The 11363-nt window shown below is 46.6% G+C and overlaps 1 protein-coding gene across 3 annotated transcripts; it reads right to left on the bottom strand.

Moving 5' to 3' along the window:
• Positions 1 to 3757: 3757 nt before the first annotated feature.
• Positions 3758 to 10990, bottom strand: txlnba (taxilin beta a). Of its 3 annotated transcripts, XM_046373577.1 has the most exons (12): positions 10831 to 10990; positions 8996 to 9230; positions 8860 to 8920; positions 8671 to 8756; positions 8450 to 8578; positions 8025 to 8219; positions 7270 to 7389; positions 6858 to 6932; positions 5765 to 5857; positions 5350 to 5445; positions 4081 to 5116; positions 3758 to 4041 (listed from the first exon to the last, which is right to left on the bottom strand). In XM_046373577.1, exons 2-11 carry the CDS (start codon positions 9218 to 9220, stop codon positions 4124 to 4126), a joined length of 2073 nt encoding a protein of 690 aa, XP_046229533.1. In that variant the 5' UTR covers positions 9221 to 9230; positions 10831 to 10990; the 3' UTR covers positions 3758 to 4041; positions 4081 to 4123. The 3 variants fall into 3 exon arrangements, with proteins under 3 accessions (XP_046229533.1, XP_046229531.1, XP_046229532.1); XM_046373575.1 differs by having other exon boundaries at positions 3758 to 5116; XM_046373576.1 differs by lacking the exon at positions 6858 to 6932 and adding an exon at positions 6741 to 6815 and having other exon boundaries at positions 3758 to 5116.
• Between the last annotated feature and the right edge of the window lie 373 nt (positions 10991 to 11363).

Below are 11363 nucleotides of genomic sequence, written 5' to 3'. Positions count from 1 at the left end.
CGCAGGTGCGGCTCCTGGAAGAGGACACGGCCGAAGTGTCCTCTGGTCCAGCAGGTCAGATCACAGCGCATTACAGCCACAGTCAGCCGTCCAATCAGCGACCCGCGAACAGCTCGTGAAGCAGAGCTCCACTCGTGCGCATCAGTAACGACAGCAGCTCACCAGCACAGGGCGCAGACTCCGTTAGGAGAGCAGCGTGCTGGATGCTCCTCACTAGTGTCTTTAAATTCATGATGTAGTATTCACTTTGCACTCAGCTCACTGATTTCCTCCTTCTTACTCGGCCTTCATTTTTCACTTCAGAACTGAGAAAAGAAAATAAGAAGTGCTTGCTGATACTCACAGTATCCACTTATGTCTGATTGATGTAAAGATCCGACAGGATCAGTGTTTCAGATTATCATGAAGTATAATCTGTGGTATCTGCACTATGGACACAAATTCTTCTCATGACTCGGCTGTGGTTGACTGAACAAAGCTGCACATTTATAAACCACTGTTAATAAAAATCAGTTTGTGAGATACTGAGCAGATTTCATCTTTCTGATTTCTCTTAACTCAGACTGGCAGTTGAGGTGATACTGCATTGAAAACACACACACAGTGTTTTTCCCACTGGAGCCCAAAGCCACCTCATCTCTGGGCTGAACAACTTACAGCATTAAGATGTCTTGTTACGTCGTGATCAGGGTCCTCTGGTTTGAAGTCACTTTGTTGTATTTTAGTTTTCTTTTTAGCTGACTCTGTGGGGACCGAAGCCCAGCACAGACCTTCTCTGGACCCCAGGCTGAGACGCCTCCTTACACCCTCCTCTGGTGTGACGTGCAGCTGCTGTCACCGTAACACGTGATGTGTGATGTGTGTGTTACACGAGCTGATCTTCAACACACACCTGGAGGGCGGGCCGTGGAGCGAGCTGCAGGATTTGAGAAAGATGAATTAGTGTAAAGCACATGAAACAGAGTGTGTGCCACAGATGGAGGAGACAAAAGATGAACATGAGTTAAAGCGAGGACTCGATGCGATGTGGTGTGTTTTCGTGCCTCCACAGTGAGTCTATTTTGGGACATTTGTGCTTCCTCAACAGGCTGTTTGGGAGCTGGAGTTGATTTTATCAGGCAGAAGCACACGCAGCAGGATTTTAATAAACAAAAGGAGCAGCCGAAGAGAAAAACACCCCGAAGTCTGTTTGTGTCTGAACTGTGGTTAAACTCTGAGCGCCCCCTTTTAGACCTAAAACCCTCACCTCTACAGACACATACGACGGCCCAGTGTGAACAGAGTACACCCAGTACACCCAGTACACCCAGTACACCCAGTACACCCAGTACACCCAGTACACCGCCAGTGTACTGATGTCTTAATCCTTACAGTGTCTCGCTTTTTTAAAGTAACGTCTGCGATCTGTAGATGATAAATCAAATCCATGTAGTCAGAGGACACACACACACACACACAATGCTGTACCAGGGGACACCATCAACAGACCAACATCTAGACGTGAGCCTGACTGACGCTAAAGGCACAGACCACACAATAATGTCTTTTTTAAAAAACTAATGGATGTGAAAGGACAAGACAGAAACACATATGGTTTCAGTAGTGTTCAGGTACTCAGCCAGGTAAACTCCTGCAGCTCCTGCCAGCTGTGACAGCCGCACAACAGGCCTCAGGTGGATGACCTCAAAACACCCTCCGATAACAACCAATCCTGCTCCGCCTCAGGCTAACATCACGGTTAAGAAGTGGCTGGTCCTCTTCACGGGTGCCTGAAATCACGTCAGGATTTCTACAGTACGAATACTGAGAATAAACTGTGACAGTCAGACGGGATCAGCCAAAGCTGGACCTCAGTGATGCTCTTGTCTCTGAACACACACACTGTGTGCGGTTTGTGAAGGTGGTCATTTCAGGGGTGGAGGACGGTTGTGTGTGTGCTGAAGACTTTGAGACCCGAGTGGATTAAAGAGAGGTTAGCAGGTGGAACATCAGCGTCTCCCGTCTTCTGTCTGTCAGCGTGATTCCCCACATGCACACGTTTCAGGCTCGCGGCAGTAAAACACGCAGCTCAGATTAGCTTAATCACCGGCACATGGGGAACTTTCCTCCTGCGTGGAGGCAGGCGTCGTGTCTGTTTCCTGCAGATACGACGAGTGTGAGTCAGACTCAGGGCTGCTTTACATTCTCCACCCGCAGCGTTTCGCACTGAAGCTGAAACATCTGAAACATGAACTACCTTCACAAGGAGAAAGCTGAACTGAATTTTTCTATTACCTTATAACCTTTATAGTTGGCTGCTGTCAAGCAAAGAAAAATGAAATTAAAACATGACTGAATGCCTGCAGCAACTGAACATTTCTCCTCAAACTGAGCAGAAAAGCTCTTAGAAAACAACTCAAAAGATTCTGCATGTTTGTTTTCGTACGATTTAAACAACAGCAGTGGATGATGAGTCACTTCCAGCCGGGCAAACTCCACGTGCTGAAATTCACGTGAACAGAAGGGAAGACTGTTGTGCCAAACACCATCCTGTTTTTGTGTGGCCCATCACAAAGAGACCTAAATAACCTCCTCGATGGACACCCTTCAGGTGGAGGTGGCTGTGGCCTGTGCTGATGCATTCGTCTTGAACCGATTACCAGATTATTACCAAACTGTGTCGTTGCTCCACACGCACTCGTTAAGTCCACTCTTATCTTCTGTCACAAGGTCGAAACGCTTCAAAAACCTCCTCGCTTCTGCCTCGAATCAAACCGCCCTCCAAATCTCAGTCCTCTCCTCCTGCTCTTATCTGACACTTTAAATCCTTTGTACCTCTCAGGTGTTCCTTCTTCGTTTTAGAAACACCATAACACTGTTGAAGTAAAAAATGCATTTTGTCACCTCTGAACCCTCCACTCACATTTGTTAAGAGCTTTTTTCTTTACTGTTAAACTGGAACAGATCAGCAGCTTCTGGCAACTAAACTAAAAAGCACACATTTTGACCTTTAAAAACTGCAATAATATTTGAGTACCTGACTTAAATATGATGCTTAGGTTAGATCTTGTTTTACTAATGTGTCATGATGCAGTGGGAGGGATCACGCAGAACAAAACACACACGTGTGGGGAAGAGTATAAAAATGTAGCAATGATCAAAGCTTTGGATTAAAGTTTAGAAATCGAACTTATTCTGTATTAGTTTTGATGACAATACATGAACAGAAAGACAAATGTTAAAAGTTACAGTGTTGCTCTCAAAAGTTTGCTGGAAAACAATAATAAAACCTCTAATGAAAGCCAGTAAAGAAATAAATTTGTTGCACTGAAGTCACCTTTGGACCTGGCAGTTTGGCTCCTTTGTGTCCTCAGTGTGAACGTCAGTATTTTTAGACTGTTTTTAATGTGAAAGTGTCAAAAGCAAATAAAACAACTCAAATTTTAACATCTACCAAATAGCAAAACATCAGGATTTTAGCAGCGATATGGAGGCTGTAACAAATCAGTGTCAAGCCTCTAATCCAGATCTGACAGGAGAACAGCTCCATCTAGTGGTGGTTCTGTTGTACTGTACACGCTTTTGCAGTACAGGGAGGTGATGTTACTCTTACATGACAAAAAAGGTCTTAATAATTTATCTGTTTCTACATTAACATACATATATTTATATGTATCCGTGGTCTTGAAGGCCAATGAACAATATTAAAATTTTGATAATATTCAGATATAAACTTTGTAGATAAAAAAAACCCAAAACAAAACACAAGCAAAATGTCTGTCAAAAAAATCACTTTATTTGTGTTGCAGTGATGCACTGTGGTTTTTAGTTTAAAACAGACTGCTTTACAGCTTTGCTCTTTACTGCTTTAGCATCTTAAAAAATGTTTGATGGCACTTTTGTTCACACTAAATCTGGATTTAACTCTGAATATTCAAACTGTAAAACACAGTCGCTTTGTTCGTCTGCTCTCCTGTGCTGAGAAAACAACACTGACAGCTTCAGCTGCACCAGCTGGACAAACCAAAGGCTTTAACTGTTAACCGGATGATTTTAGCTAAGCACACACACACACACACACACACTATTCCCAAACAACACCACACACACACACACACACACACACTTCTGCACATCCTGAGCTTTAGCTGGCGCTCTTGGTGTTCTTCTTCTTCTTCTTCTTTGGAGTTTGTTTCTTCGAGCAGTTGGAACTGGAGGAGGCCGTCATTTTAGGTGAGTTTTCTGTGGGCAAAGTTGACTCGGTTGAGTTGGTTGGTGCTTCTTCTGGTTCTTGCACTGGTTCAGCCTGGACCTTCTTTTCCTCCACTGGGATCACTGGTTTGACCTCACCAGCCTGGATGAGAACTTCAGCCTCTGCTGCTTCTGGTTTCAGGTCTGTTGGTGGATTGATCTCGACTTTCTGTGGCTCTGATGTTGGTACTGATTCAGCAGCTTGCTGCTGGATCTCCTCATCTGGTTTAACATCTGGTTCTGGTTGGACCTCTTTGTCCTCGGCTTGAACTTCTACTGTTTCTGTTTTTGCTTCTGTTTCAGAAGTGCTCTCCACAGGTGTTGGAGGTTCTGGTGGAGCCATGGCTGGCTCTGGAACCTCCTCAGCTTTATCTGGCTGTGGTAGACCTGATTCTGATGTCTGTGATGTTACCTCTACCACCTGTTCAGGGACTGAGACAGACTCCTTTTTGACTGGAGTTTTGATTTTGAACTGGACAAATGCAGAAGCCACTGTGTCTTCTTCGAGATCTACCTCATGTTTGTCGTCTTCTTCATCGTCGCTGGGTGTGGCCAACAGGGAGGCGGCAAACTCCTGCAGCTTGGCCTGCTCCTCCGTCAGACGGCTCATGTTCTCCGTTAAGACCGGGTCGTCCTCCTCCATCTCCTGGAGCTCCAGGGGGGTCAGGGGGGTCTCCAGGGAAGATTTGTCAGACCCCTCAGTGTTGGCGATGTCACCGAGTTTAGAGCTGCCGAACACCTTCGATGGGAGGTTGGAGTTAGCGTGGCGGACTTCCTTGATCTTGTCATACAGGACTATCCTCTCATCCTGTAGGGCACGACACAACTTCTCCAGCTTCTGGATCTTCAGCACAAACAGATCGTACTCTTTGCCCTTCTCGGTTCTCTGGAACAGACATGAGACACGGTGAGAATAAAACTAGGAAAGTATGTAAGATGTTTGGTATTTGTGAAAGGTCTGGCTCACGCTGTTCAGTTGGCTACAGAAAGGCCTACGAGCAGGTTAAAAGCTCAGCGTTATCACATGATGATGGCTGCTGTGCTGGGTCTCATCAGTCCACCAGCACACAAAACGGGGATTCAGAATTGCAAGGAAAAGCAGCAACATCGTGGACAAACCTCTTCAATCATGTCGGTCAGAGCCTTGTTGCAGTTCTCAAATCGTGCCTTCCACAGATTTGACTCTTTCTCCATTTTCTTCATCTTTTCTGACATCTGACAAAGTGCAGAGCGTTTAAAGTTACAGGGCTGTGCTGACATTTTCTGACTTTTACAAATAAGACAAATATGTGTTGGACTGTAGACTCTAGAAAGAAAAGATCTAAGAGCACAAAATCATTTTTTGGTGGAAAAAAAACAAGCCTGAAAAACAATCAATTAATACAAGATCATCATTCATCCAATCTTTAAACCTGCTCCAATAGTTAACTACATGAACTCTGCACGGTTTGATTCCCAGACGTCTTACAGGTTTGTCCTGCAGTAAACACTTAAATCTCCATAAGATACCAAACAAAGAGGCTTCTCCACCCACATTATCCATCTCCTTTTTGAAGCGGGCGTAGATTTGGTTGCTTTTGGCCAACGTCGCCTGGAAATCGTCAAACTTTTGACCGTAGAGGGTCAGCTGTGGACAGACGAAAAGACAGGAGGACATGAACCTGACTTCTGAATGAGGTTGGCTTCTGGCAGGACATCAACCCCCTCACATAACCGGAAACTTTAATTAGAAACTGAGTCTGGACTGTGGTGCTCACCTTCCTCCTTAAGGTGAGCCTTAATCGCGTTGTTGTAGTGCTTAAAAGATGCAACGCCTTCTTTTTATTTAATTTTACTGGAAACCTGGAAACTTGATATTTGCTCTAAACCTTGGGGACCGTAAGATCCTGGATACTGACAGGGTCAGTAAGTGATGAACTACAAACTACATGCGTGGTTACACACTGCTGGAGGACAACCCAAATCAAAAGTTTCAGGCTTCTGTTAATATCACACATTATTTTCAACAGGTGAAATGTGAGACTTACACTCCAAGTAAAAATACAAGTACTCTGCATTTCAGCCTTTACTTAACAGTACAAATGTGTTAGCATCAGAATATACTAAAGCACCAGAAGTAAAAGTACTCGTGCAGGTTCTGTCGGTGAATTATGAGTACTGACATCTTCATGTTTTTGTCACTTTAAAGCTGAAACTTTCTACACTTTGTTTGTGACTCAGGGATCAATAAAGTTTTATATTGACATTCCCTCTCGGACGTGTGTCTCCTTGTCTCTCAATAAAAAGTCCAGAATTACATCCGAACGTGCAGTTTCAAACAACAGGAAACGTAATTCCCCCGTTAACTGAATACACGAAACGTGTCAACGTGTCAGACTTCAGTCTGCGTTCGTGTGGCTGCACGCTGCCGGCTGGTTGGACGGCGTCCGTCCCTCCTGCTGTCCCTCAGTGTCCCCGCTGGCTAATGCTCGTCTCCTGTCAGCATGTTAGTTTGGTCAGTGAATATTCACCTGCGCCTGCATGACAGCCGCCTGCTCTCTGAGTGTCTGAGCCTGCAGCTTCCACTCAGCAGCCTGAACCAGTAACTGGTTAGAAGAGAACAGACAGAGACACGGTTCAGACTTTACCTTCTTCTTCATGGCCAGCTCCTGCTCCTTCATAGCGAAGCATTTCTTTGTTTTGTCAATAGCCTCCCTAAGCAACTACGGCAACAGAGACAATACACAGTCAATGTGGTGGCCTTAACGTGTTAATAAAGAATATCAGAGTGCCGCTGGTTTTTAACAGTGAGATGTGTGGAAAAATGTCTGCCATTACGGATGTTAATAAAGTTTAAAGTCAAACAGTAAAGACAAGCAGAGAATATTAAATGACATGAAGGCAGACGAAGAAAACTTCAGCAAAGTTTAAATCTGATTTTGTGTTGTTTAAAGGTTTTGCTGGAAAGAAATCGGTGAAATGTGCAGGATGTGATGTGACTGAAGGTGACTCGCGGTCCTCGCGGTCCTGACTGCCGGCCTTCAGTGTGTGTGGACTCACGTATTCTTTCTCCCTCTTGTGTTTGTCCTCGGCTTCGCTCAGCAGCGCGTTGGCCTGCTGCAGTTTGGCTTCGGTCAGTTTCTGCTGCAGGTCACGTCGCTGGTTGATCTTCTCCAAACTCTGCAGAGACAGCAAGAAAACTGAGCCAGCTGCTTTCTTCATCCGCCTGAGGGTCAGCGTCTTCCATAACTGACTCACTGCTTCAGAAGACACTCGGAGACATTCAGCCTGCTGTCGCCGGAGACCCGCAAATATTCACATCTGATCCGTCACTTATTAGAAGTTAAGGTTTTTTAATCGACTCATCCATCCATTTTCTATACCGCTTATCCGTCAGGGTCGCGGGGGAGCTGGAGCCTATCCCAGCTGACTACGGGCGAGAGGCGGGGTTCACCCTGGACTGGTCGCCAGTCAATCGCAGGGCCAACACACAAAGACAGACAACCACACACTCTCACACTCACACCTAGGGGGCAGTGTAGAGCAGCCAGTTAACCTAATGTGCATGTTTTTGGTATTGTGGGAGGAAGCCGGAGAACCCGGAGAAAACCCACGCAGGCACAGGGAGAACATGCAAACTCCACGTAGAAGGGCCCAGACCGGGATTCGAACCTGGAACCCTCTGGCTATGAGGCGACAGAGCTAACCACTGTGTGTGTACTGTATAATGCAGTGAGGCAGAGTTATGACTGTTCATTAACGTGTTGTAGATGCTGCACGTGCTGGGCGGGGCTGTGAGGCGTGAGGCTCGTTACCTCCTCCCTCAGCTCACACTGGTTCATCAGACTCTCCAGCTTGTCGGTCAGGTTGGCGTTTTCGCGGCACAGCTTGTCGTTTCGGGCGTTGTGCTGCTCGATCTGAGTCTGGATTTCTGCCAGCTTCGTCTGGAAGTGGTCCACCATCTCCGTCCTCTTCTCCTCATCCTCCCTGCAGTGCCGAAGGGTCTCCTCCTGGGGGGAGGAAGAGGGGGAGGAGGGGGAGGAGAGGTTAGAGAGAAGGGATTTGATTGTAACTTTGACTTAATCTTCTGTTAGATGCTGAAAATCTTCTTCTTCTTCTGTGACAAAATGTTCTCTAAGACCGTATGAAAAGACAGTAACAGTCTGAAAACGTAGAACAATAGTCCACATTGCAGTACACGCAGTACATGCAGTACACGCAGTACGTGTGCTCCTCATACCCTGAGGAGGCTGTAGTGTCCCTGCAGTTCTCGACACAGGATCTCCAGTTTACTGCGAGCTGCGATGCTGCTGCGAGTCTCATCCTGCAGGACACACAGCGTCCTCTCGTCCGAGCGCCGCGAGACCGCCTACACACACACACACACACACAGGTGGAAGGTGAGGAGCTGCGTCATGGCTGTGTCTTAGCGTGAGGGCACAGCTTCCTGTTTGCTCTCACCAGTTCGGCGTATTTCCTGAGCAGATGTCCCAGTTTGTCCTCTGGAGAGGACAGCTGGTTCAGACTCTGCATGACGACAGACACTTCTGTAGAGACACAAAGACAGAAGAAGTTCTCAGATCTTTTTTATCTTCTCTATTCTCACGGCATCAAACTACGTGCTACCTGCTGACGGCATCACTTTCTCACCTGCCTCCATGGACGCTGCGATGCCATCGTTTGCCTCCTTCCTCGTCTTCTCCGCCTCCACCTGGCCGAGTCAAAACAGCATAAAGGTCAGAGGTGTGTGGTCACGTGTAAACCCGGCGGCCGTCAGCTGACCCACCTGTTTGTCCAAGGCGTCGGCCGCTGAGCCGTAGGTGCTGATGATGTCCTCCAGCCGTCTGCTGAACTCCTCCATGGGGTCGGAGCAGGAGGAGGAGTCGCTGGCTGCAGGAGGAGGAGCAGGAGCAGCCACCTCTCCGTCAGTGTTGTTGGCGTCCACAGAGGAGGTCGCCACATCAGGCTGCGGGGACACCAACACCTCAGCTGCTTCCACTGACGCCTCCATCTTCAGCAAGCTGGGAGAAACGCAGGAGGAGAACAACCGCTGACCTCCAAGTGCCACACAGAAAACATGGCCGACAGACAAACTGCTGCACTTCTTTCGCCTGTCGTTAACCAGCAAACTCAGTCAGTGTGAAGGTGTGTGCACGTCTGGTGTAAACCGTGTGGGTTTGTGGCGACAAACCGCCGGCGTCTGTCATGTTGCTCGTGGAACGTGGATTTAAATGTAGGAGGACAACAAGCCTTTAAAGCCCCCTCGGCGCCTCTCGCCTCCCAGCAGCCTCTCTGGTTTAATCTCCACACCCTCTGAGGGTCAGAGTCGAACAACTAATCTGATTGGCTGGTGAAATTTGGCAGTTTCCACCAGCTGCAGATAAAGTTAGCAGGATTATGATGAAGCTTCAGTCCTCAGTCCCACATACATGCATACAGTCAGACTGAAACCAGCGGAGTCGCCCCCTGCTGGACGCAGGTTTAAGGCAGCTGATTCAGCTGCTGGACCCTTAAAAACGACCAAAACACCTTTTTTAAAATGCAAAAGTGACTTTAAGATTTTACTTTTGCTCTGAATGTTTTTATAATTATTAACTGGCAAACGTCTGATTTCTGCTTTTGTCTTTTAAGGTGACATAAAGTTTATCCTTCAGGCCTATAAATAATAAAAGTCTGAGTACTGAAGTATTGAGTGTGTGTGTGTTTATCCCCACAACAGTTCTGTCGCAACATGATGGCTGCCAGTGTTATTGTATCTGCTAGGTTAAAATTAGCTGTCTGAGCCAACCCCCCTCCCCCCTCTGTCACACGCACACACACACACACACACACACACCTGTCTCATCTATTCTGAGAGTGTCCAAACATGGTCAAACTAGTCAAACCACACACACACACACACACACACACACATCATAGACACACACTTGCTGAGAATTTGTGTGTTTTTATTTACCTGTTTACCTGCTTCATGCACCCCTCCACCCCCAAAGCAAAGTCAGGCTCCACCCACCAAGTTACCCATCCAATCACGTTCCCTGAACGTGTCAGCTGTGTAATTGAACGTGTGCCTGTTGGTGCACACACTCAAACTGTGTGTTCAAGCCTGAAATCACAGCCAGCAGGAGGCGCTAACAGAAACACCACATTAAAGGACGCCAGCTTTCGCTTAACTTCAGCTTTCTTGTAATGAAAAGAACGACAAGAGCACAACTGAATTAATCTTTCAGAAGAAGGTGAGATCAAGATTAACGAGGTTTTACAGCAACATGAAGTAAAGTCTAACAGCACAAAAAAGTCAACCAGAAACCACAAAATTAAGTTTAAAAATTCTCTATGAATAGCCTGAAGTTTAAAATGGTAATAAAATGACACTTAGATGTCAGGACTTTGACTTCTTTTATGACATAATGTGAAGCTGTGAAGTGAGGACAGACTGACACACACTGACAAAGACACAGCAGCTTGTTCTGTCACGGCAGCCATGACTGACACTCTTGTTTTTTTGTTTTTTAACAAACAAACGTACACAAAAGTGACCAAAAGCTAAGCTTCTGTTGTTCGCGTTTGGCAACAACACAACATTCACGACGTTTGTAAAGAGAATCAAACGTGGCTTACCAGGATCAGTGGAGTGAAGGAGAGGAGGTGACGAAGAGAACAGAGAGGGACAGAGGAAGGAGAGACGAGGAGGACGAGGAGGAGGAGGGTCCAGCTGACAGGACGAATGACAGCTGACCCCCAAAATAACCCGAGTGGCTCAGCTCACACTCTGAGTGCTCGAGTGTGTTCAGACGCTGAGGACGGGCTGCAGGACAGCTTCCTGTCTCATTTGAACTGGTCTCATCTGAGTTATACTCATATCTCTCAGTACGCTTACAGTATAAGTCAGGACGGCCCCTCGGATCAGGCTGATCATATCTGGGGTTGTCAGTTTGGATGAAGAGATCAATGAAGTTAACTGATGAAGGTCGTCTCGTTAAATATCCAGTCCCGCTGCTGTTTCTCCGAAACACAGACTACAGCAAGCGATAACTGAGTGTGATTTCATTTGGACTTTAAGGGCAGCAGGAATGAAACTTACAGAAAATAACAGCATGCTGCCCCCTGCTGGAGCCTCATGAGGGCACATCCTGCTCCTGTCGAAGTGGTTC

This window comes from Scatophagus argus, chromosome 19 (genome assembly GCF_020382885.2).
Source record: "Scatophagus argus isolate fScaArg1 chromosome 19, fScaArg1.pri, whole genome shotgun sequence".
NCBI lineage: Eukaryota > Metazoa > Chordata > Actinopteri > Scatophagidae > Scatophagus > Scatophagus argus.
This window is presented reverse-complemented; position numbering and strand designations above follow the sequence as displayed.

What these genes read in the sequence shown, in the direction of transcription:
- txlnba (XM_046373575.1), bottom strand. Translation starts at nt 9,220, where the DNA reads ATGGAGGCGTCAGTGGAAGCAGCTGAGGTGTTGGTGTCCCCGCAGCCT. An exon ending in GACACTACAGCCTCCTCAGG is followed by an intron (nt 8,220 to 8,449) that starts GTATGAGGAGCA and finishes TCCTCCCCCCAG; the next exon opens with GAGGAGACCCTTCGGCACTG. An exon ending in TGACCGACATGATTGAAGAG is followed by an intron (nt 5,117 to 5,349) that starts GTTTGTCCACGA and finishes TGTCTGTTCCAG; the next exon opens with AGAACCGAGAAGGGCAAAGA.